General features: G+C 35.6%; 3 protein-coding genes across 4 annotated transcripts; all 3 read left to right on the forward strand.

Moving 5' to 3' along the window:
- Positions 1 to 530: 530 nt before the first annotated feature.
- Positions 531 to 6,748, forward strand: LOC110701192 (rhodanese-like domain-containing protein 6). Of its 2 annotated transcripts, none has more exons than XM_021878791.1 (7): positions 531 to 1,127; positions 1,571 to 1,769; positions 3,025 to 3,106; positions 3,245 to 3,327; positions 4,408 to 4,543; positions 5,445 to 5,622; positions 5,872 to 6,748. In XM_021878791.1, the coding sequence occupies exons 1-7, from the start codon at positions 623 to 625 to the stop codon at positions 6,609 to 6,611; spliced, it is 1,923 nt and encodes a 640-aa protein (XP_021734483.1). In that variant the 5' UTR covers positions 531 to 622; the 3' UTR covers positions 6,612 to 6,748. The 2 variants fall into 2 exon arrangements, with proteins under 2 accessions (XP_021734483.1, XP_021734484.1); XM_021878792.1 differs by having other exon boundaries at positions 532 to 1,127; positions 4,411 to 4,543.
- Positions 6,749 to 13,962: 7,214 nt separating this feature from the next.
- On the forward strand, positions 13,963 to 21,434 carry LOC110701195 (probable Xaa-Pro aminopeptidase 3). Its single transcript, XM_021878794.1, has 14 exons — positions 13,963 to 14,357; positions 15,092 to 15,166; positions 15,243 to 15,506; positions 15,672 to 15,764; positions 16,087 to 16,293; positions 16,789 to 16,892; positions 17,446 to 17,512; positions 17,589 to 17,696; positions 18,160 to 18,252; positions 19,118 to 19,214; positions 19,348 to 19,418; positions 19,648 to 19,703; positions 20,834 to 20,894; positions 21,084 to 21,434. The coding sequence occupies exons 1-14, from the start codon at positions 14,307 to 14,309 to the stop codon at positions 21,189 to 21,191; spliced, it is 1,455 nt and encodes a 484-aa protein (XP_021734486.1). The 5' UTR covers positions 13,963 to 14,306; the 3' UTR covers positions 21,192 to 21,434.
- A 2,860-nt stretch (positions 21,435 to 24,294) lies between these two features.
- On the forward strand, positions 24,295 to 25,281 carry LOC110701196. Its single transcript, XM_021878795.1, has one exon. The coding sequence runs from the start codon at positions 24,409 to 24,411 to the stop codon at positions 25,000 to 25,002; it is 594 nt and encodes a 197-aa protein (XP_021734487.1). The 5' UTR covers positions 24,295 to 24,408; the 3' UTR covers positions 25,003 to 25,281.
- The last annotated feature ends 325 nt before the right edge of the window (positions 25,282 to 25,606 follow it).

Raw genomic sequence — 25,606 nt, forward strand, 5'->3', positions numbered from 1 at the left:
TTTGGACAAGTAATAAAGGCTATCCAAGATGAGATACCGTGGTGTTTGTGGATGATTTCGTAGTGTTGGTTGAGATTAAGGCAAAGAGTTAATGCTAAGTTGGAGTGATTTTTGAGACAAAATTTAGAATCATGAGGATTAAGGTTAGGTGTAAAACTTATGGAGATCAAAGTTAGTATTTTGTGACTTGTACTTGTGACATTAGATGGTATGAAGCCATATTAGTAGTATTGGAAGGATCGAAGGAGGCACAACTTCACATTACTATGTATGAAGTATGTGTGTTGTAAACTACGTCTAAGTTACATTTTTGTTGGAAAAGCATGACACATTATGAATCACGTTTTATTACTTGAGGAATTTGACTTTAACACGTTACCTCCAATAGTATTAAGACCTTCCTTTTAAAACTTCTGGCACAACTCAATATACGGTTAGTAGGTCATATCATGGTTCATGGTTAGGTGATTCTAATATTTTAACCAACTTTAGGCGTACAAGCTCGACATGACCCAACCTATAGGCACTAATGCACTATACATTCTCATTATGAGAATTCTGGGCTTAGCATTTTAGCAACCCATTACGCCATACCCTCTAATTCACCATTTCTTCTCCATCAATGGCCGCCATTGCTGAGCTCAACACAGAGGAGAGAGAAACAGAGAGAACAACTCCATCAATGTCCGAAACCAAGGAAGAAGAAGAAAAACAAGGAGTCCTACTCTACTACAACTACACCTCTTCTCCCATCGAAAACCTAAACCAACTCTTCACCTTCTACGAGTCAAATTGTTCGTCACTCGGTCTACTCGGCCGAGTTCGACTCGCTCCTCAAGGCGTCAATGTCACAATCGGCGGAAAACTCTCTCTCCTCCATAACCACATCGCTGCTCTCCTCGACAACTATGGCGGTTTCTTCGAAGGTACTGATTTCAAGCTCGCCTCCTACAATGAACCCTTGAGTATGGAGGTTGCGAAAGAGTGCGGTTTCACTTCTCTTTCTATTCGAATTGTTAAGGAATTGGTCACTCTTTCGTCAAATCCTTTGATTAAGACTCCTTCGATTTCGAATGCTGGGCGGCATCTTTCTGCGCTTGAATTTCATTCAGTTCTTCAGAATTCTGGTATATATTTTCGTATCTCTTTTAATTGTTTGTGAATTGAAGGAATTTTTAGCTCTTTTGAATGATAATTTGTAGAATTGTTCATATTTTTTGTTTTAGTTGTGTATATTGATCGCATTTCTATGTTTTTTATGTGTTAAATGATATATTGTGATTATTGAGTATAGAATAATACTTTCTAAGTCTCAATTTAATCAGTCACATTTGATTATTTACAGAATTTGCTCGAAATACTATTTACTATTGTTGAGAACAAATGTTTAATTATCATACTACAAATTAATTCCAAATAAAAATAATTGCAAAGTAGATTGTAGGAATGTGGCTTATATAAGTGGGATGGAGTAGTCTTTGTGTTGTAAGTTTTTTCGTCATTTTTGTTTGATGTATGTTGGCAATTGTTGGTACTTAATTGGCAATTTGAAATTTGTTGTGTTTGGAAGGAGAACTTTTGAAAGAGGAGTCGCCAATCGACTTTAAAAAGCTTGTTTTACTGGATGCAAGGAACTTGTATGAGACGAGAATTGGGAAGTTTGAATCTCCAGAAGTTGAAACTTTGGATCCTGTTACAAGACAGTATAGTGATTTGCCTGCCTGGATAGATAGTAATGCTGATAAGCTGCGTGGCAATTGCGTCCTCATGTAAGTTTGAAGGCTTTATCTTTACTAACTTACTCAGTTCTTTCTGGGGGTAGGGGGGTTGGTTAGCAATGTAGAACAATGTTTCTATAAACTATGAAGGCTATGTTATTATGTTGGAAAGTTCGGGTTTCCAAAGTATAGAAGATTTGTTTGTCTCCAAACTCTCCTTTTACCTGGTTTAAGTTGTCCTCATTAGTGTGCATTGACCCAATTATCTTAATTATTCCTTCAGGCCTTGTCAATTGAATCTTCTTCTACATAAAACATTTTCAAGATTGAGGTTTCTTCTTCTGAGTTCATTTCCCATATTTGTTAATTTTCTGTTGAGCCAAAAGATCACCATTTCTTGGTGTTGGGTCTCTATGAATTAAATCAAAATTCAACAGTAGATATTAACGTTATTGCATTTTAGATCAAGGCTATTGTGGGCACCTCTCTGTTCTTTGTAGGATTAGGGTTAGTAGTGTTAGTGCATCCAATCTGCCTACTGCATCCCAAGCAGGGTTATTTTTGAGACATTAGGTTCTCTGTTCTTTAGATTGATGCTGAAGCTCATGCTGAAGCCGTTATGCAACTTTTTAAATCATCACCTTTAGCTACAGCTCCATCAATCTAAAGACTACTTCCTCTTCAGTATCATTGGGAAAATATAGTGAATATTAAAGCCCTTTTGGTTGTCCCTCCAGGACTCCACTTAATGGGCCATAGATACATCAAACAAACAAATCAAACTTTTAAAGGTTGATCTTCAGTCCTCTCATTACACAGCTTCCCTGTAGAGCTTAATATTCACTATATTCCTTGTAGAGCATCAAGTCTCAGGACTTTAGTATCAGTATCCTGCTTCATTTTAAAATTCCACAAAAGACTTGATGCTCTTTAGAGCTGTTATAAAATATAATTTCTGCTTTGATCCTGTGATGGTGCTGAATGCTGATGCTCTTCAAAACTTCAACTCACTGACAAATGATGAAGTTAACGAAACACAGTATCTCTTTAATTTGGTTATGCTACTTGCCTCCATGTCAAGTAAGTTAGGGCTCATCTTTTTATCTATGAAGAGCTGTTACTTGAACTGAAGTAAAGTTTTATAATAAGAAAGAGTGCTGCTGCTAGGTTCTTGCTCTCATGTTACATCTAGAGTCTTGTTTGATGTCTTTTTTAGATTTTTTTTTTTTTTTTTTTTTTTTTTTTGGTAATATAATGTTCCCATTTCTGTTTTGACCTTACTTCAACTTGTTGATTTATGCTGCAGGTATTGTACAGGAGGAATAAGGTGTGAGATGGCATCTGCTTACATAAGATCAAAAGGTGCTGGCTTTGAGAATGTATTTCAGGTTGGCATATGTATCTATGTTTGTTTCATTAGCTAGTGTTTGTTGTCTTGTTATTGTTGCCTTCTTGTTAATTCGTTGTTCGTAGTCTTCATACTTTGTGTCTAAGAGACTTCATGACCCAATGTAGTTTAACTGCAGTTGTACGGCGGAATACAGCGTTACCTAGAACAATTTCCCGATGGTGGATTTTTTAAAGGAAAAAACTTTGTCTATGACCCTCGGTAAGCTTTTTCTTGGTCTGAGCCTTTGCAAGGAATCAATATTAGGGGAAGGGTATGTTAGTCATAGCCTATTAATAGTAGCTTGGGAAATAAGATAGGGTCTGTTATGAGAGTTTTTCTATATATAGGCCTCATTAGGAGGAATAATAATCATGATGTTGAATATTGTTGAGGTTATGTCATTGGGAGAGAGTGAGCCTCTCGAAAGCTCATATTCGGAGAGAATCCACCTCTCAAAAGTGGAATTATCCTTTTACTAGTGTAATTCACCTATTATCAATATAATCATCATTGTTCTTCCCTAATTTCTACCATATTTAGAGCTGTAATCTGGTCAGAAACCATGCTAATTCCTAGCAAATGGTATCAGAGCAGTTCTGTTCTGGTAGATTCAGCCTTTGAAATTCTGTTTTCAGCCATTTAGAAGAAAAAAAAAAAAAAAAAAAAAAAGAGAGAATGGAGGTTGCCAGAGCTCCGATTTGGTCACATTCACTTGAGCAATTCTCCGAAAGGATGGAGGAATCCACGACAAGAATTGTTGATAACCTTCAAAGAATTCTGGAGAAGATATTTGAAGAAGCATTTTTACTAGTGTAATTATCCTTTATCAATATAATCATCATTGTTCTTCCCTAATTTCTACCATATTTAGAGCTGTAATCTGGTCAGAAACCATGCTAATTCCTAGCAGCCTTCTTCAATATCTATTATGTTTAGACTTTAGATTCACCAGTTCCATGATCTTAGAATGTACTTTTATCAGCTGCTGTTTAAGTGGATATCTAGCATGCATTATTTTTCTGCACTCTTGTTAAATCTGTTTCTTGTCTGATTTTGCTAAAATGATGTTCACAAAAAATTGGTTAGGTGCTCATCTTGCTGGTCATTGGGGGCAGTTGCTTTAATCGGGATATAAGATAATATTCAACTGAAATTGGGATGTCTTGGACTGTTCTAATATGCATGCAGCATGCCTGTCTTACATAAGAGTTTCACTTAGTTTTTGTTAGAAAATCTGATTAATTATTGTTTAATCATAATGCTATTATACTATTTCGCTGATGCCGTGTATGCTTCTAGTAGGATTTCAGTTGGGAGTTCAAGTAAACATATCATGGGTAAATGCCTCCTTTGTGGGACCTCTTTTGATGATTACTCCTCACGCTGTCGTTGTGCATTTTGTCGGATGCTTGTATTGGTCTGCATTGATTGTCAGGTAAGGATAATGAATAATAACAGTTTTACTCAACAAATTCAATCATCCTTTTACAGTGTTACCCATCTGATAGACTGATACCATTTTAAGAATGAGCTTTGGTTGAAGGATGGCTTATTTGGTAGAGATTATAAAGTCACCATGGATTTTTTATTGAGTAGGGTTTATACTTTATAGTCCCCACACTACACTTGATATAGAGCGTCCTTACGGGTGATTTTTGAATAAGTGTCAATAATGCGGATGATTGGAGGGACATATGTTATGCTAAGAGATTTAAAATGATATCTTTAAAAATTTGCTACAAAGTAAAATTCTAACTTCTCCTTTGTAGATCTCGATCCTTGAGAACCAATTAATGCCTGAAAAGAAGTCAAAGGGAAAGCTTGTCACTTGTTTAGGGATGGTCTTGGGGACTTTGTCTTGAAGGCATTATGGTCAAGTGGTCCTATGATCTCTTGAGTCCCTAAGCTGTGGATGAGATGTATTCTTGTAGTGAATGCTAGGAAGAACTATATCATTTGAATTTCAGCTCACTGCCCTTGAATCCTTGATGCTCACAAGAAATCTCCATTATCTCTCTCGGATACTACAGGCTTAATCACCTCAAATTATTAAAGCTACCTTTTGGCAAAGTTATTCTTAATGTGTGATTTAAGGTTTATAAGTCTATTGTATACAACACTCCCACTTTATACAAGCATTTTCCTTGACTGTTTGAATTTTTGAAATGTCCTAAACTTGAGCTTTTGCCTGGTAAATCTTGACATTGATTGCGAATAATTATCATATTACCTACTGTTGCATACATCATTCACAGTTATCAGTCTCTAGAACTATGACGGTCTACAATTGTTTAATTATTTTACTCCATTTAAAGCTTCGATTCTTGATTCTTCAGAAGGAGAATGCCCAATATGCTTGTGAATTGTGTCAAAAACATGGAAAAGTTGCCCAGTCTGTTCCTCTAGTTGATGATAATAGTCCTGAAGTAATTCTGGCTTGCGATGTTGGAACGGCTCCCACTGAGTGCCCAACTCCTCTTAGCGCAAGCCATTCTCAATTACCCTGCATTCCTGGTAAGGTTTCATCTTCGGACTTTTCTATTGACTTACACACCACAATTGTAGTACAGTAATTGATTATTTCCATGGTTACACAAAGAAATGGGTTCTGTCTAATATGAGATCACTTGAACACCTTGATGTGTTAATTCTCTCTGGATCAAAGTTGTTTCATCATGAATTGATAATTATTCTTTCGTTTAGAAAGTAAATGCTACAACTGCCACTAAACACTGTTATGGTTTTCCATCTGATGAAGTATAGGGCCTACGAAGAAACTCCGGATATTGTGTCTTCATGGATTTCGTCAGAATGCTTCTAGTTTTAAAGGAAGAACTGCCTCGTTGGCAAAAAAACTGAAAACCTTGGCAGAGTTTGTTTTTGTGAATGCTCCCCATGAATTACCATTTATATACCAACCTCGTAAACCAGATAAGGAGTGCATATTAAGTCCTCCTCATCATGACTATTCCCCACCTACTAAAAATTGCAGCAAGAAATATGCATGGTTGGTAGCTCCTGATTTCCACAAGAAGGAAGCAACTCATTGGGAAAGGACTGAAAAGCCTTTTGATCCACTTCAGTATCAGCAGCAGACTGAGGGATTTACCGAGTCATTATTGTATCTGAAATCTGTTGTTTCTAAGGATGGGCCCTTTGACGGTATTTTGGGTTTTTCACAGGGAGCTGCTATGGTGGCTCTTATGTGTGCTGAGAGAGGAAGACTAGACCTTGAATTAGGTTTCAGATTTGTAATTTTATGTTCTGGATTTGCTGTTAATCTAGCAGAACATGAAAAAGGATCCATTACTCTCCCTTCGCTTCATGTTTTTGGAAGCGAGGATGGAGGTGATCGGCAAATATCATCTGGTTTTAGCAGAGATCTATCATCATATTTTGAAGATGGATGCAGAGTGATTATCGAGCACGATTCTGGTCATATAATTCCTACAAGACCTCCTTATATTGATGAGGTCAAAGAGTTTCTTAGGCGATTTTTGTAACATTAATACATTTTAACTTAATGGTTAGGCAATATGCCGATATGTATTTGTATGCAAAATTGCAAACAACTTGTTACCTTTTGATCTTATCATCTTATGTACTGTAATTTAATTGGCCCTCGAATCCAAGTGGTTTCTGATAGTGTGAAGTTAAATCCTTTGACATAGTTTAAACTCCCAATTACATATTCAAGCACATAGTAGAGAAAAATGATTCAAAGTAGTATGGAAATCTTGTCCGAAATTAATTTTCACATAATCTCATCCTTGTTGGATTAATTTTTTTTATCTTCATGTTTACATTGAGATACTCTTATTCAGAGTAGTGTTCTACCCGCCCATTATCTTCGTCTATACTAAACTTGAATTAGTTTACTTATTAATTGACTTTATATTTTATTGATTAAAAATTATTTTAACAATTAAAAAGTATTGGTCTACTGCTCTCCCCTTCCATTTCATCACTGTATGAGGATGCAATATGTATGAAAATTAAACTATTTATCTAATTTATTTTCAATTATACGACATATCTTTTTCGAATTCTGCAAACATACTACCTTTGTTTTAAATTATTTACAACCATATGACATAAAGTGTGAGTAGAAAATATCTAATTGCCGCAAATAATTTAAAACTGAAGTGATAAAAAAATAAATAAAAAATAAAAAAAAAACAATCTTTTTTTTTTGTCTTTTATATGTTAAACGATAAAACGGGTGTTAAATTTAATGCTAGTTTGATTAATTTATCCCGATTAAAAAAGGGATGCTTATGCTTTGTGATTTGTCCACTTCCAAAGATACATTACACACCATGACACCACCTAGTGACCTAGCCACCTAGAGCTGTTAATTCGGGTAAATGGGTTAGGTTTTGGTCGGGTAAAGGTGGGTTGGGTCAACTCGGGTCGGGTCAATTCGGATTATTTACATAACCTATGCGGGTCGGGTTTGGATTGGGTCATGCTTGAGTCAAGTCACGTCGAGTCATACTTCTTATCAAGTTTGGGTCGGGTTTAGGTCAGGTTAATAACATGTCGGATTACATTCGGGTCGAGTGAACAATAGGTCGGGTTTAATTCGGGTTTTCACGGGTTAGGGTAATTCTCGTGTTCGAGTCGGGTTCGGTTCAAGTCAATAATTTGCGGGTTAGAATCAGGTCGTGTCATTCTCGGGTTTGAGTCGGGTTCGGTTCAAGTCAATAATTTGCGGGTTATAATCAGGTCCGGTCATTTTCAAGTCGGGTCATTCTCGGGTTCAAGTCAGGTTCGGTTCAAGTTAATAATTTGCGGGTTATAAAAAGGTTGGGTCATTTTCAAGTCGGGTCATTCTCGGATTCAAGTTGGGTTATGTTCAAGTCAATAATTTGCAGGTTACAATCAAGTCGGGTCATTTCCAAGTCAGGTTATATTCGGGTTCAACTAATTATAAATAGATAATTATCATTTTTATCAAGCTAATTATTTCCTTTGACTATAATATATATGGCAATATACTAGGGAACTATAATCTATAATTTAGGAAGATAATTATCTCCTTTGACCATACAACAAATAGATACGAGTACTATATTTAACTCTTAAATTTAAGGATGATGCTCCTTTCTTTAGCTGGCCTGGACCGACTTGGTCTCCCCAGAAAAAATGCTTTGATCAACAATAATAAGGTGGTCTAAATTGCATTTAAGGTGATTTGAAATCGGGTCAGGAATAATTTGGGTTGAATTTAGGCCGGGTCAATAACAAGTCGTGTTAATTTCGAGTCGAGTTAGTAACAGATCGGGTTGAATTTTTTGGGCCGGGTAAGTAATAGGTCTGGTAAAATTCAGGTCGTGTCAATAACAAGTCGGGTTTAATTTGGGTTAGGTCAATAACAAGTCAGGTTGATTTCAAGTCGGGTTTGTAATAGGTTGGGTTAAATTCGGGTCGGGTTGAATTTAGGTCAGGTTAGTAACAAGTCGGGTTAAATTTGGGTTTTCACGGGTTAAAACGGGTTTGGGTCGATTTCGATTCAAGTCGTGTTCGGTACAAGTTAATTAAATTGGCCGTTGTAAACCCGTAAATCGGTGCAAGTTGTAAACCGGTAATTTGGTCGTTTAAAGGCAAATTAGATGGTTCTACCCACCGAATTGGACTCCCGGAGGGTATTTGGGACCATGATAAATATTTCGGCAATTTTATTCAAGTCGAAAAATAGTAAAAAATTTCCAAAATTGAATGCTTTTTGAGACATTTTTGAGGTTTTGAGGCCCGGTGTCACAAAGTCTTGAGATTTTAGAGAATACATCTGGGGTTCATAAAATGCCGTTTGGAACCATATATGATCATTATATATGTTGTCATAGATGTTCGTGGTGTGCTTGAGTTAATGAAATCAGTACAAGTTGTAAACCGGTAAATTGGTCATTTAAAGGCAAATTGGATGGTTCCACCCACCCAATTGGACTCCCGGAGGGTATTAAAGACCATGGTAAACATTTCGGCAAAATTTTTTTCTGTGCGAAAAAAAGTCAAAAAATTCCAAAATTGAATGCTAATATCCACGCTTTTTGAGAATTTTGTATGTTCCAGGGCCCGGTGTCGAAAAGACTTGAGATTCTAGGGGATACATCTTGGGGAAATATGATTCCGTTTAGAACCATATATGATCATTATATGTTGTCATAAATGTTCATAGTAGGCTTGAATTAATGAAATTGGTGCAAGTATTAACTGATAAATTGGTCGTTTAAAGGCAAATTGGATGGTTACACCCACCCAATTGGACTCCCGTAGGGTATTAGGGACCATGGTAAACATTTCGACAATTTTTATTTTCGGACAAAAAAAATTCTAAAAATTCCAAAATTGAAGGCTAAGTTCCACACTTTTTCAGAAGTTTTGGAGGTTTCGAGGCCCGGTGTCGAAAAGCCTTGAAATTTTAGGAGATACATCTCGAGGCCATATAATGCCATTTGGAACCATATATTATCATTATATGTTGTCATAAATGTTCATGGTAGGCTTGATTTAATGAAATCGGTGCAAGTTGTAAATCGGCAAATTGGTCGTTTAAAGGCAAATTGGATGGTTACACCCACCCAATTGAACTCCCGGAGGGTATTAGGGACCATGGTAAACAATTAGGCAATTTTTATTTTCGGGCGAAAAAAAGTTAAAAAATTCCAAAATTAAAGACTAATATCCACGCTTTTTGTGAAATTTTGGAGGTTTCAGGGTCCGATGTCAAAAAGCTTTGAAATTTTAAGAGATACATTTTAGGGTCATATAAAGTTGTTTAGAACCATATATGATCATTATATGTTGTCATAAATTTTCGTGGGAGGCTTGATTTGATGAAATCGGTGCAAGTTGTAACCCGGTAAATTGACCGTTAAAAGACGAATTGGATGGTTCCACCCACCCAATTCGACTCCCGGAGGATATTAGGGACCATGATAAAAATTTTGGCAATTTTTATTCCGGGCGAAAATAAGTCTAAAAATTCAAAAATTAAAGGCTAATATCCACCTTTTTGAGAATATTTTGGAGTTTTCGGGTCCCGGTGTCCAAAAGCCTTGAAATTCAAGGAAATACATCTCGTAGTCATATGTCATTTGGAACCATATGTAATCATTATTTGTTGTCATAAATTTTCATGATAGGCTTGATTTAATAAAATCGGTGCAAGTTGTAAACCGGTAAATTGGTCGATGAAAGGCAAATTGGATGGTTCCACTCACCCAATTGGACTCCCGGAGGGTATTACTGACCATGATAAAAATTTCGGAGGGTATTACTGACCATGGTAAACATTTCGGAAATTTTTATTTACGGGCGAAAAAAAGTCAAAAAATTCAAAAATTGAAGAATATATACACGCTTTTTGAGAAATTTTGGAGATTTTGTGGGCCGGTGTCGAAAAGCCTCGAAAATTTAAGGGATAAATCTCGGATTCGTATAATGACGTTTGGAATCATATATAATTATTATATGTTGTCATAAATGTTCATGGTAGGCTTGAGTTAATGAAATCGGTACAAGTTGTAATCCGGTAAATTGGTCGTTTAAAGGAAAATTGGATGGTTCCACCCACCCAATTGAACTCCCGGAAGGTATTAGGGACCATGGTAAATATTTCGTCAATTTTATATCTGGACGAATAAAAGTCAAAAAATTCTAAAATTGAAGGCTTATATCCACTCTTTTTAAGAAATTTTGGAAGTTTCGAGGCCTAGTGTCGGAAAGCCTTTAGATTTTAGAGAATAAATCTCGGGGTCATATAATGCCGTTTGGAGCCATATATGATCATTAAATGTTGTCATAAATGTTCGTGGTAGGCTTGAGTTAATGAAATTGGTGCAAGTTGTAAATCGGTAAATTGGCCGTTTAAAGGAGAATTGGATGGTCCACTCACCCAATTGGACTCCCGGAAGGGTATTAGGGACCATGTTATACGTACATTTTGGCAATTTTTATTAAGTCAAAAAATTCTAAAATTGAAGGCTAATGTCCTCGCTTTTGAGAGAAATTTTAGAGGTTTCTGGCACGATGTCGAAAAGGCTTGAGATTTTAGGGGATACATCTCGGGGTCATGTAATGCTGTTTGGAACCATATATGATCATTACATGTTGTCATAAATGTTCGTGGTAGCTTAGGCTTGAATTAATGAATTCGGTGCAAGTTATAACTCAGTAAATTGGTCGTTTAAAGGCAAATTGGATGGCGCTACCCACCCAATTGGACTCCCAGAGAGTATTAGGGCCCATGTTAAATATTTCGACAATTTTTATTCCCGGGCGAAAAAAAGTTAAAAAATTCCAAAATTAAAGGCTAATATCCACGCTTTTTGAGAAATTTTGGAGATTCCGGGGCCCAGTGTTGAAAAGTCTTGAAATTTTAGAGAATACAGATCGGGGTCATATAATGTCATTTGGAACCATATATGATCATTATAGGTTGTCATAAATGTTCGTAGTAGACTTGAGTTAATTAAATCGGTGCAAGTTGTAAAACGGTAAATTGGCCGTTTAAAGGCAAATAGGATGGTTCCACCTACCCAATTGGACTCTAGGAGGGTATTTAGGACCATGGTAAACATTTCGGCAACTTTTATTTCCGGGCGAAAAAAGTAAAAAAAATCTAAAATTGAAGGCTAATATCTACGCTTTTTCGGAAATTTTGGAGGTCTTGGAGCCCGGTGACGAAAAGCCTTTAGATTTTAGAGGAAACATCTCGGGTTCATATAATGCCGTTTGGAACCATATATGATCATTTATGTTGTCATAAATGTTTGTGGTAGGCTTGAGTTAATGAAATTGGCACAAGTTGTAAACCGGTAAATTGGCTGTTTAAAGGCAAATTGGATGGTTCCACCCACCCAATTGGACTCCAGAGGGTAATAGAGACCATGGTAAATATTTCGGCAATTTTCATTTACGGGCGAAAAAAAGTCAAAAAATTCAAAAATTGAAGGCTATTATCCACGTTTTTTGAGAATTTTGGAGTCTTCAGGGCCCGGTTTCAAAAAGTCTTGAAATTCTAGGGAATCCATCTCTGGGTCATATAATGTCGTTTGAAACTATATATGATCATTATTTGTTGTCATAAATTTTCGTGGCACGCTTGAATTAATGAAATCGGTGCAAGTTGTAAACCGGTAAATTGGTCGTTTAAAGGAAAATTGGATGGTTCCACCCACCCAATTGGACTCCCGGAGGGTATTAGGGACCATGGTAAACATTCGGAAATTTTTATATCCGGACTAAAAAAGTCAAAAAATTCCAAAATTGAAGGCTAATATCCACGTTTTTTTGAGAAATTTCGATTGTTTCGGGCTAATGTCGAAAAGCATTGATATTTTAGCGGATACATCTCGGGGTCATATAATGCCAGTTGGAACCATATATGATCATTATATGTGTCATATATGTTCATGGTAGGCTTGAATTAATGAAATCGGTGCAAGTTATAAACTAGTAAATTGGTCGTTTAAAGGCAAATTGGATGATTTCACCCAGCCAATTGGACTCCTGGAGGGTATTAGAGACCATGGTAAACATTTCGGCAATTTTTATTTCAAGGTGAAAAAAAGTCAAAAAATTCCAAAATTAAAGGCTAATATCCACGCTTTTTGAGAAAATTTTGAATGTTCGGGTAGAGATGTCAATTGGAGTTAAAGGGTCGGGTTTAGGTCGGTAAGAGTGGGTCAGATCGACTCAGGTCGGGTCAATTCGGATTAATTCCACAACTTATGCGAGGTCGGGTTTGGGTTGGGTCATGCTTGAGTCGGGTCACGTCGGGTCATACTTATTATCGGGTTTGGTTCGGGTTACATTCGGGTCGGGTGAACAATAGGTCGGGTTTAATTCGGGTCATTACGGGTTAGGATAATTCTCGGGTTTGAGTCGGGTTCGGTGGAAGTCAATAATTTGTGGGTTAGAATCAGGTCGGGTCATTCTCGGGTGTGAATTGGGTTCGGTTCAAGTTAATAATTTGCGGGTTATAATCAGGTTGGGTCATTTTCAAGTCGGGTTTGGTTCAAGTCATTAACTTGCGAGTTATAATCAGGTTGGGTCATTTTCAAGTCGGGTCATTCTCGGATTCAAGTTGGATTATGTTCAAGTCAATAATTTGAATGTTACAATCAGGTCGTGTAATTTCCAAGTCAGGTTATATTCGAGTTCAACTAAATATAAATTGATAATTATCATTTTTATCAAGCTAATTATTTCCTTTGACTATAATATATATGGAAATATACTAGGGAACTATAGTCTATAATTTAGGAAGATAATTATCTCCTTTGACCATGCAACAAATATGTATTATATTTAATTCTTAAATTTGAGGATGATGCTCCTTTCTTTTGCTGGCCTATACCGACTTGGTCTCCCTATAAAAAATGCTTTGATCAACAATAATAAGGTGGTCTAAATTGCATTTAAGGTGATTTAAAATCGGATCAAGAATAATTTGGGTTGAATTTAGGCCGAGTCTATAACAAGTCGTGTTAATTTCGAGTCGAGTTAGTAACAGATCGGGTTGAATTTTTGGCTTGGGTAAGTAATAGGTTTGGTAAAATTCGGATCGAATCAATAACAAGTCGGGTTTAATTTGGGTTAGGTCAATAATAAGTCGGGTTGATTTCGGGTTAGGTTTGTAACGGGTTGGGTTAAATTCGGGTCGGGTTAGGAACGAGTCGGGTTGAATTCATGTCAGGTTAGTAACAAGTTGGGTTAGATTCGGGTTTTGACGGGTTAAAACGAGTTTGGGTCAATTTCGGTTCAAGTCGGGTTCGGTTCAAGTTAATAATTTACGGGTTACATTCGGGTCGGGTCATCTCCAGGTCAGTTCATGTTCGGGTTCAGGTCTCACATACTCGAGTCAACTCGGGTCTAGGGTTGGTTTCAGGTTGGGTTTAGGTCACCATTTTTTCGGGTTAAGAAGGTTCGATTAATAATCGAGTTTGAATCGGTATTTAGGGTTGGGTCCAACTTTTGACAACTCTATATCACTATATGCACTTATGATTTTCTTTCTCCTCCCACCTATATAGTCCCTTATTTACCAAACCACCAAAAAAAAAAAAAAAAAAAAGCCTTAAACCCTAAATTTAAGGGTTTTAGAAAATTAGTGTCTCTGAAGTGATATTACGAGGTTTCTTGAACCAAAATCCAGCAATCCCACATTTTAGGGATTACCATTTTCATAAATGATGCATTCTCTAACCAGAAGATTGTTGCACAGAAATTTTTACAACAAAGTATGTTTCTTGCGCTTCAACCCTTCTATGATTTCAGATTATGCTTGTTTTTGCTTCATTGTTAAATGTAATTTGTTTGGTATTTTTTTTTTCCAAATAATGACAAATTAATAAAATTCCCAGTATAGATACTTGTTCATTACTATAATTCTGAAGCTCCAATCTTTCTGGGTTTATATAAACTACTTAATTCTTTTTATATTGATTTGATTTTTCCGTTTCCTGCAGTTAGTTGAGTGCTCAATTTTTGTTTTCTACTGTTGTTCAATCATATTCAATTATGATTATTTTGTGATTGTTTCCATCATTCAATTCTGTTATTTGAAGTGCAGGAATCAGTTTCTATTGTGTTACATAATGTCAATGTCAATGTAAATGTAATCATCACTTTGTCTTTCTATCTGGATTATTAGAGTTCAGTTTTACACAATTGCAGCTAAGTAGTAGAAATCGCAATTTGACCTTGGAATTGGACTGAATTGTTGTGGAAATGATACGAACCTGTTGATCGAGAAATTACTTATGATTTACGAAGTACTCCGTCATAATTATAGAAATGGACCAAATGACAGTTTTCTACATTTAGATTCTGAGTGTAAACCCAAATTTGGTTATTATACAAGCATAATTTTCATAGGAGAAGTTGGTTATTACATCAAAATCCAAAATTTAATAAGTCAGTGATTCCTCTATCTCAAATATGCTGTTGCGTGTTGTGTATTTTGGTTTTCTAGGCAAATGGATGCCGGGCATATTGTTCAACAAAGATCTTCGATGCGGGTCAGCCAACCGCAGCTTCTCATCCTGAGGTATTGCTTTTTTGACTCTCAATTTGTCCTGTTAAAGGGGAAAAAGCAATTGATAATTTTCTTTATATCGTTGTAGTTGCTGAAAGAAGGGGAGATGACTCCTGGTATAACTTGTGATGAATATATCTCCAGACGAAAGAAATTGTTAGAGCTTCTCCCCGAGAAGAGTATTGCCATCATTGCAGCTGCCCCGGTGAAGATGATGACTGATGTTGTGCCTTACCCATTTCGGCAAGATGCTGACTATCTGTATATCACTGGCTGTCAGCAACCCGGTGGCATAGCTGTTTTAGGTCATGATATCGGTTTGTGTATGTTCATGCCAGAGCCAACACTTCATGTATGTACAACAGACCTCCAACATGTAATCTAGTAATTTCTGCAATCCTAATCAAAAGAATGGGGAGTTAAGGTTCTAAAAGTGACAGCGTTATCATGATTTTGTTATGTATTTCCGATACGTTGATTTCGTTACCTCGTGAAAATATTTTCTGTTTGATCCTAGGATGTCACTTGGGAAGGGAATACCGCTGGCGTGAATGAGGCACAGGAGATATTCAAGGCTGATCAGGCAAAACCCATTAGCGAACTTCAACAGGTATTTTGTCAAACTTTTTGTGGCATTTACCTTAAATCTTTTCGTGCTGCTCATCTTCATTAGCAGTAAACTGGATCTAAATTTTCTCTCTTCCCTTCAAATTTGATTTGTGGGTGTTGTATTAGGAGACGTTAAAGGGGGGACACTGGGATGGATTGCTGTTTGTTTGACATGTTACTTATTGGATTACACTAGTGAGAAGCTAGAGGTACTTATTTCAAAGGCAAAATACATGTAGCATAAGAGAAGTTTCTACATTGGTTCCTTATAGCTGTAATTTTCATAATAAATCCTTCATCCATTGACCCACATACGCATGCAGATGCTATCAGGATTTTTAGGAAGATCTTCTGAAGTATTTCATAATGTGAAAACTGCTACAAGAACTTACACAGACTCGGAGTTTTTTCTAAAGACAGTTGTTGAAGGCAAAGTGAAAGATCTTTCTAAATACACTCATGAGTTGCGTTGGCTCAAATCACCAGCTGAAGTTGAGTTGATGAGAAAGGCTGCTTCAATTGCTTGTCAGGTAATCTCTCTCTCGCTTGCAAGTTTTCTGTACCTGTTTATACAGGAAAAATCTTTCTAGAAGTGGTGCTACTGCAGGGATGACGATGCTGCTGCCTATGAGCCTGTGAAACTACGTGGTTTCTGTTTGTATGTGCTACCATGTCTTCTCTAGATTTATGGCTTGCTCTGCTTTTTCCTCAAATTCTGGATTATCAGGATTGCTTGTATCTTCTGAGAAGCTGAAAAGTTCTAATCGAGACCAAGATTTTGTAATTTATGTCATGTTGATTCTGTCTTTCCCACTGTGTTTCTTCTCTTGCATTTTTTTTGGCAATCAATCAAACTGTTGAGAAAGTATTTCAAAAACCACTAAACTAGTATCTATCTCATAGTCATATTTCACAATATGCTTCCGCCTTCTATGATTGATTAGTTTTAATATCATTTGGTAGTAAATGATGTAACTATCTTTGCTAATGGTCTGAAATCAATGCCATTTTTGTTTCATACATAGGCTCAGTTGCAGACTGTGTTTCATTCAAAGATATATCCACATGAAGGTATGTTGGCTGCAAAGGTGGAATATGAATGCAAAATGAGAGGTGCCCAAAGAATGGCGTAAGCTTTTCCTCCCTTTTGAACATGCTTAGGCAGTCAGGCATAAGGCGGTTGTGACTCTTGTATTGTCATATTTTCACATGAAATGTTCTGATTTCACCCCCCTCCCCCCTGAAGAAAAGGGAAAAAAACTGGAGAAAAAAATTGCACATTCACCCCCCCCTCTTTTGTTATATTTATACATATATTTTACTATGAACCTTATGCATTTCAGTCCAGTTCTGATTTTTAGCCTAACCATTTTACCTTTATCAAGGAAGATGTCAATAGTGATAATCAAGGTTGACTTATTGGTCATTAAAATGTGTGTACTTGTCTAGTAATTGGGATGATACCAAAGATTAATATTGTTTTATAGATTCTCCTGGTGTAGTAGCCATTACCTTGCAATTTGTGCTATTAAATGTACGTACTACATAGTATTAAAATCTTGTTGGCTGATGTGCCGAATTCCTACATTCTAAATTTCTAATATGCTGAATTTTGGCCCTCAGCTATGCACTGAAGATTTTTGGAATTTTGGAGTGATTTCTGTTTCGTTTACTGTTACCAGATTCAACCCTGTTGTGGGTGGTGGTCCTAATGGCAGCGTGGTACATTATTCTCGAAATGATCGTAAAGTGAGTTCATCTTGTTACTTATCCATTTAAAAATTAAGCATATTTTGCATCCTCTGAAGCAATATATTTTTTGCAGGTTAATGATGGGGAACTTGTACTTATGGATATTGGATGTGAGTTTCATGGCTATGTTAGTGATATGACTCGCACATGGCCTCCCTTTGGTAGATTTTCACCTGCTCATGTATGTAATCTGTTTCATCTTAATGTCTTGGGAGCTTTGTTTTGAAAGTTTTCTCCATCTCATGTATAAATAAATATTTATCAGTCTGTCTGTATGGATGCTTACCCCTATGTTGTTGAGAATAGGTGTTAGGCATTTATTTTTGTGAAGTAAAGAGGCTTTAAGACTAGTTTAAAGCAGCATTGGAGTGATTGACTCTACTTATGTTTTGGTCCTCCAAGACTTCTATTCTAAGATATTTTATGCAATTTTTCTTTCTAAATCTTTTAGTTGTATCCTTCTTTTTTTTTCGTTTCTTATCTGCCTTGTAAAATGATTCACCAAGATGCCATGGTAAACCATTAGTTTATCCTTTTTATTTTACTTTTGTAAGTCTCCAATGCTTTTATATTCTGGAAAGTGGAATATTATCTCAAGTATATTGCTGTAATCTCAGATGATGACATTTTTCGCATAATTGCAGATTGAGCTTTATGAGCTTATTTTGGAGACGAATAAAGAATGTATAAAGCTCTGCAAACCTGGCATAAGCATACGTCAAATACATGAGCAATCGGTATGTGCTGTGTGGTGTTTATTTTCTATTTGCCTGTTATTTCAGGATTGAAATTTGTGTGTTTGCTAATCTTGGCACTCTTAGCGATGTTTGTCAGATATATGATATTCTCACAAGCAGATACAATACCCAGATTATCTTTTTGTTTTTGAGGAGGGAGTATGAGTATATATGCTATTCATTCTGAAATATTTTATACTATAAACACTGTATTTTATTTGATAATTACCCTATATTCGGCAATTGATCAACTTCTTTGACCAAATGTAGCTCCATCTTTATTGTCAAATCACAAGCTAGTAGAACATCTGAAGAATGTATGCCAGCGGTTTGATTACCCTGCTTTATCCCAAGCTACCTTGTCATGTTGCTTTGAGACAAGTTAGACAGCTATAGTTATTTGACTATACCTCATAATTCCATGTACATTCGCATCATCACATGATTATTAATCAAGTCTCTTATTGTGAAATAAGCGTCTCAGTTTTTATCTTGGAGTTTGTGAATTCTCTACCTTTTCTGAATAGAGATGCTCCACTTAAAGTTTGCCTTGTTAATGTTTCTACTAGGCAGCTTTTTCAAGTCCACCACAATAAAGCGTGAGACATATTTCCGAGGAAAAGGAGTATGATATACATATCTGCATTAGTACTTTCATGCTATCTGATTTTTAAAGTAGTATAATAATATAATTAGGTATTTTTGTTATGCAAATGTAGAGGACATTCTGTACGTATATATTAACAAGCAGTTACTTATCTCTTTAATCTCTTTCCAATATGCCATTATTAAGAGTTCCATCTGTTGACTTGGTAATGACACTTTTGATGTATGTTAACTATCTCTGTACTCTGTATAATTGCAGGTTCAGAAACTTTACAAAGGACTGAAAGATATCGGAGTGCTGAAAAATAGAGCGAGCAGTAGCCGAACATACCATCAGCTCAATCCAACTAATATAGGTATCTCTGGCTACTCTTATTACACGTAGTGGACTGTGACTTATGACAAGGTAGATCTTGTACTGGCAAGTGTAAACATATGTTCCACATAGGAACCTTCTGACTTCTTACCACTTGCTTCTGATCTGTGTAGGACACTATCTAGGGATGGATGTACATGATTGTTCTACAATCAGCACTGATCGTCCTCTGCAACCAGGGGCTGTAAGTTGTAGACTATTTTTTAACCTTGATTTTTCTATCTTTGATTTTCTTTCCCCTCCCCACATCACTTACAAGAAAGCAGCCCTGTAATTTTGCCCAGGCTGTGTTTTATGGTGCATTTTGTCCTTTGTTTGTGACATGAGATGGGGCTTGGTCTGTTGAATGGAATGCACTGGAGATGTCTTGTTTTTTGTTTGCTATAATTCATGTATTTGGTTTTTTTCTCCAGATCATAACTATTGAGCCAGGTGTATATATTCCATCTTCCTTCAGTGTTCCTGAGAGGTATTTCCCTCCATTCCTTATTATGTAATTACAAAACCAAGTTTCTTATTCCATATTATTTGTCACATTAAAATAGTTTTGCAGTCTTTATTGTTACTTTAAAAATAAAAAACCCGATGAAGTATTACTAGTTAGTTAACTAATGTATGTGTCCATCTGTGTGCACGACCATGTGTCACTTGTAAAGGTATGGATGGAGTATTAGGGTGCATCTGTTTATGTCTTGATTTTGTTACTTGTATGATTAAATGTTGTTAGCAGATGAGGCAGTCAATAAATTAGTTGTTGCTTATTGCAATGCCATTTAGAATTACTGTAATTTTTATTCATTAAGGTCTTAAGTAAGGAAAAGCTATGGAATGCAGAGGTCTGTTTGTGATTGCCATGACCTAGATTATTCTTAAGATTTAAGATGAGATCCATATCTATTGCTGATGTATTTATGATCTGTTGTGGCCCTGGGTCTACTGGAAATGTGGAGCTGCTGGCTATTTGGGCAGGATGTTAGTGTTTTTGTAATTTCCTCAATTAAGCAGTGTATTTGGGCGTGAGGATTAACTATTAAGTGGGAAGGGATGGAAGAATGATATAATATTTCATTCATTTGATATGGATCAGGGGTAGGGAATTTTGAGGGAGGTGGGGAGGATCCAATTCCTTCTTTGATAGAAGGACTCGGCTGTCATATTTGTGATTTGTGGTTATTATTAAATTGTGATCTTTGTGGTCTGACTTATAGAGTCTTTTGTTAGTCTTTTACTGAACTTGTTTATATTCTATATTTGACCAGATTTATAGACATCTAAGATGTTGATTTGAGAACAACTACTACGAGTTGAGTCGACTATGTCTTGGTAGGGTATATGTATATTTTCCATCTCACCATAAGTCCTTGAGACTGATTTCCAATTGTCATAAAGTTAATGAGAAAAAAAAAAATGGAATTAAGCTTCATAAAGCTCTGTATCACTTCTCCTGTGTAAACCTCGTAGTACATGAATATTTCTTGGCAGTGGTCATATGACCCAAATTTTTCAAAGCTTTTTTTGATCAACTAAACTAGTGCCCTCATGGATGTTTCTGCCAATGCCAAGGTTGTGATTAATTAGTTGTATTTGTATATTATGCAGGTATCAAGGTGTTGGGATAAGGATTGAGGATGAAATCCTTATAACTGACAGTGGTTACGAGGTATTGGCTAATGTCGATTTGTTGTTGTAATTTGTCACCTACATAGAGTTTGGCCTATTTTGTTGATGTTTTGTTGGATGTCATCAACTCTGACTTCCACTTAAGCATCTTTTGTACATTTTTCTTAGTACTTTACTGCCTTTACTCTAAGCAGCATTCTGCTAAAGCATCTTATGGTCTTGAAAACAGGTCCTTACTGGGTCGATGCCTAAAGAAATAAGTCACCTCGAATCCATGTTAAACGACTACTCCCCACAAACAGAAGCAGGTTGCATACGGACTGCAGCTTCAAGTTAGAGTGTTGGAGGTCCCAATAAAAATACTCCTAACTCAGACAGAAGCAAATGTATTACAAATATTCTTTGGATCCTTGTAGTTTGATATCTCATGTAAACGTCAAAAAATTCCGATACTCATATATGTGGCCTATTGGCTGATAAGTTGTAATGGCTTATGGAACTATAGATGAAAGAGTATGTGAAAAAGGAAAATATACCTGTCAAATTTTGCTAGAGTATAATATTTCTTGATTTTTTCGGACTTGATATGTGCCTAGGGAAACTTTGCTCAGGTCTAATGGCTGCTTGTAAACACGACCTCTCAACACATTAAGTGAAACATAATTCTTTTCACGAGAGTAATTCCTAATGCAATTAGTATTACGCCTACTGCCTACGTGCACAAGTGTTTTCACTGCTGAGTAGTTTACCATAAGGGTTGGGAAGGTGGTGGTAGCATTGAAATAGCTACTCTCTACCAAAATAGCTCATATATTAAATCCATCACCATTTAATTGCAAGCCTTCTGGAAGAAGGGTTTAGATGAAGGTCATAATGATGTTATTGTACACTTGCAATCTCTTTACTTTGTTATTATTGGATTCTCTGTACTGCTAATAAATAAGAATTGACATACACGAAGTATTTTCCATTTTTTTTTTTCGTCTCCGTATATGAAAAGTAATGACTAATTTACGAATATATGCCAAAATCACATGTCAATCGGTATTATTAACGTTTGAGTTGGTTTTTCTTAGTCTTCAATGCTTCACATACTATACTAGGCTTTAGGGCTTTAGGTGGGCTGCTAACAACTTCCACCTACAATTGCATCACTAGTCATTACATTTATAAATGTTTTTCCCCCTGAATTTCTTTCAAAAAATAAATTTGTTATCTAATTATTTCTTCACATGTATATGCTGAATTAGTGTAAAAACTACACTCTTTTTTTCTTTTCTTTTTTTTTTTTTGCCTTTTTATTAGGAACATTAGAAGAATCTCGAAAAACTACTTATTCGATTACACTTTACATCAATTTATTGTATACATAAGAAAGTAACATTGAATTTTATTACCTTGACCCAAAAAGTCAACTTGGCCAATATGTAATGGTACAGATGTACTTGTAATATCATATGCCTATTTTATAAATATCGAAATTTTACAATAAATATTTTCAACAGACAACAGCCTCTATTTATGCCACGCGGAATAAGAAAATTCTGTTCAAAATTTTCTTCCTTCAACCCTAATGCAGCTGTGTTGTTAACCAAATTATTTGTTTTGATGCATCAAGTATTAAAATAGTCAATAAAATGTTGTTAATCTAATAATTAGAGAATGGAAATAGCCTGATTGGAGGACTCGCCTTTCTTAGGCTTTGATAATAGAAGATAAACAACTTGCTCAAAGATTATTGGGTGATCCGGAATCACCATGTTATCGGTGATTCTAACTAATATGGATAATACGTATTTCATTACCAACCATTGTTATAGTAATCGATTAAATTTCTTCATATGATCATATACTAATATGGTCTTTAAAATATCTTCTCTATCTAATTTAGCTATAAATATATGATCATAAAATAATTCGGTCTATTCATTACTTACAAGTTGTATACAAGTCAACATCCATAAATTTTTTTTTGTTCCTTTTAGTTTAACCAAATGATGCTTTTTGTTGGGTTTTCCTTTGAGACTTCCTTCTTATAGTTCTTGTAACCACTTCTCCAAAGATTATTTAATGAACCTATTACAGAAATAAATAGAACATGTTAGCCACTTAATAATAATCAAACTAACAAAATATCCTTTAAACACGTGAATTGAAGGATGAATTAAAGAAGGGCCACATAACTTAAGACTTAAGAAAAAAGAAGAGTCACACAAAAGAATATTATAGACCATTTGATTACTTCATGTCGTCGCTAATAATTTGCCATTTAGCCTTATAGTTCAACAAAACGCAATCGTTTTAATAAAATTATATACCAAAAGGCCAAAATAACCGTAGAAAATTTGGCAAGCTAGAGATATTGAACTAAATGAAGACAATGACACTAGATGAATTCATAGATTCATTTAATTACACAACTTTTTCAAAGACCTAATTTATGTGTTTTTTTACCAAGTTAACTTGCAGTGAAAGAGACATTTTATTGAGCTTTAAGTTCACAGCAAGTAATGCAATTAATTGTCTTTTAAAAAAAAAAAGTAATGCAATTAATTCATTTTTTCATGCCTGATTTTCTGCATTAAAAATGCAGGACAACAATCAAATACGAGATGTCCAAATGTGTAGTCTTGTCACGACATTATATTTATAAGATGTTACCCACCAAAAATATTTGAATTAGGAACAACTTTCCATTTCCTTCAATGAATTTAATTTTTGTACCACGTCAAAAAATTAAACGTACACACCACCTTGCAAGTGTCTATAACTATTCCGCTAGCTCTAGAAAACTCCTCAATAAATAAGGTTGTGGTTGTAGGTAGAAAATTTATGAAAAAAATCACACGACGTTTGACATAGTTAAAATTTCTACATTAAGGCATAGTTCGAACAAATCTAATTCTACTCAAGTCTTATAGTAAACTGGTCTAGTAGTCATGTGATCATCAACACGACGATAAGCAATGACTCATAAAGGGCCAGACTAAATCGACCATAACGAGGCGAACTACGGCCACCTTGAGTTGATCGACCTTAGAGTTATAGCAAAACTATACATGTCCTTACAACGAAGTAAATGAAAGCTCACGAGTTAGTTAAACAAACTTCTACCGACGTAATTCCAACAACAACAAAAAGAGCATTATAAGTTTATAACAAAGACAAATCTTCAACCAAAAAAAAAAAAAAGGCATTAAAACAAAGACAAAAATCTTCAAAAAAAAAAAAAAAAAAAAAAAAAAAGGGGATAAATCCTACACACACAGGAGAAGAGTGAGGTGAACCAAAAGACGAAGAAAACATTTAATGATCTCAGTAATTATTAATTTCAATGTACCAACTACCTAAAAATTCCAAGTGGTATACCCTTGTAAATATAATAAAATTCAAAGGGTAAAATCGTAGTCATTTCCCTATATTAACAAACCCCTTTCATTTTCCTTCACTTCACCATTTCATACTACAACACCACAAAAAACTTCATCATATTCTCTGAAAAAAACCTTCAAACACAAAAACAACCTCAAGAAGAAGAAAAGCAAAAAAACATCATGTCTTTGATAACAGACGAGATTCGGGCCAAGGCGACGGAGTTATACCACGGAAACGACGTCTGCTTGGCCCAATCCAAGAGACTTCTAAGAGAAGTGGGCCTGCCCAATGGGCTTCTCCCTCTACAAGATGTGGAGGAATGTGGGTATATTGAAGAAACAGGCTTTGTTTGGCTAAAACACAAGAAAGAAATCAAGCACAAATTTGAGAAGATTGGGAAGTTAGTAAGTTATGCTAATGAAGTTACTGCTTATGTTGAGCCTTGTAAGATTAAGAAGCTTACTGGAGTTAAGGCTAAGGAGTTGTTTCTTTGGGTGACTATATCTGAGATCACTGTCGACAGCCCCGAAAGCGAGAAGATTGTGTTCAGGAACCCTACAGGTATATCCAAGGTGTTCCCGACTGATGCTTTCGTTGTCGAGGAGAAGGAGGAGGCTACCAAGGTGTTGAGGAAGGATGCCGAGGATGAGAAGGAGGCGGTGAAAGTTGCTGATGTTACTACTGCTGCGACTGCGACTGATGCATCAGTCGCAGTCGGAAAGGTGGCTAATGGGGTGGATGTGAAAGTTGCTAGTGTTATGAAGGAAGTGTAGGAAAGGGAAACTAGCTAGGAAAGTATTGTCTAAATCATAAGGATTTTAGTGTTTTAACAATGTTATTATGTTTGTGTTTTTTTTTTTTTAGAGAGAGTTGAGAATTCTATGCTAAAGAATTAAAGATGTCTTTTAAAATAAGAATATTATGGACTGATGTACTAGAATGGTTGTTGCGCACTCTTTTTATTTGTCAAATCAATTCTATGTTATCTTTTGGAATATAATCTGTCACTTTAGACATTATGTATGAACAATCAAACATCTGTTTTTGGGGTCTTGGATTTGAGTATTCTAATATTATGAGTTTGATCTCTAATTCGATTTGGTTATTATGTAGTTAAAATGTTTTAAAACATTTTATCACTTGGATGATTAAGACAAATGAATGAGATTAAATATACATAAATAGAAATGTTTGGGATTAATTAAGATGGTCAATGTGGAAATTTAAATGTAAGTTGGTATAAACTCAACTAATCAAGAAGAAATGAGAAGTGAGAACGAAAGTGCTGATGCAAATAGCACCATAAAAAACGGAATAAGAATTTTTCTTTTTTTTTTTTTTTTGAAATTGTTTGTATACATAGACATTATGTAAAAA

This window comes from Chenopodium quinoa, unplaced genomic scaffold (genome assembly GCF_001683475.1).
Source record: "Chenopodium quinoa cultivar QQ74 unplaced genomic scaffold, ASM168347v1, whole genome shotgun sequence".
NCBI lineage: Eukaryota > Viridiplantae > Streptophyta > Magnoliopsida > Caryophyllales > Amaranthaceae > Chenopodium > Chenopodium quinoa.

Bases quoted from the DNA above. Each gene is read 5' to 3' on its own strand.
- LOC110701192 (XM_021878791.1), top strand. From the start codon at position 623: ATGGCCGCCATTGCTGAGCTCAACACAGAGGAGAGAGAAACAGAGAGA. The intron at 1,128-1,570 runs GTATATATTTTC...TGTGTTTGGAAG, and splicing joins TTCAGTTCTTCAGAATTCTG to GAGAACTTTTGAAAGAGGAG. The intron at 5,623-5,871 runs GTAAGGTTTCAT...GATGAAGTATAG, and splicing joins TCAATTACCCTGCATTCCTG to GGCCTACGAAGAAACTCCGG.
- LOC110701195 (XM_021878794.1), top strand. From the start codon at position 14,307: ATGATGCATTCTCTAACCAGAAGATTGTTGCACAGAAATTTTTACAAC. The intron at 16,893-17,445 runs GTAAGCTTTTCC...TACTGTTACCAG, and splicing joins AGAGGTGCCCAAAGAATGGC to ATTCAACCCTGTTGTGGGTG. The intron at 19,704-20,833 runs GTATTTCCCTCC...TATATTATGCAG, and splicing joins TCCTTCAGTGTTCCTGAGAG to GTATCAAGGTGTTGGGATAA.
- LOC110701196 (XM_021878795.1), top strand. From the start codon at position 24,409: ATGTCTTTGATAACAGACGAGATTCGGGCCAAGGCGACGGAGTTATAC.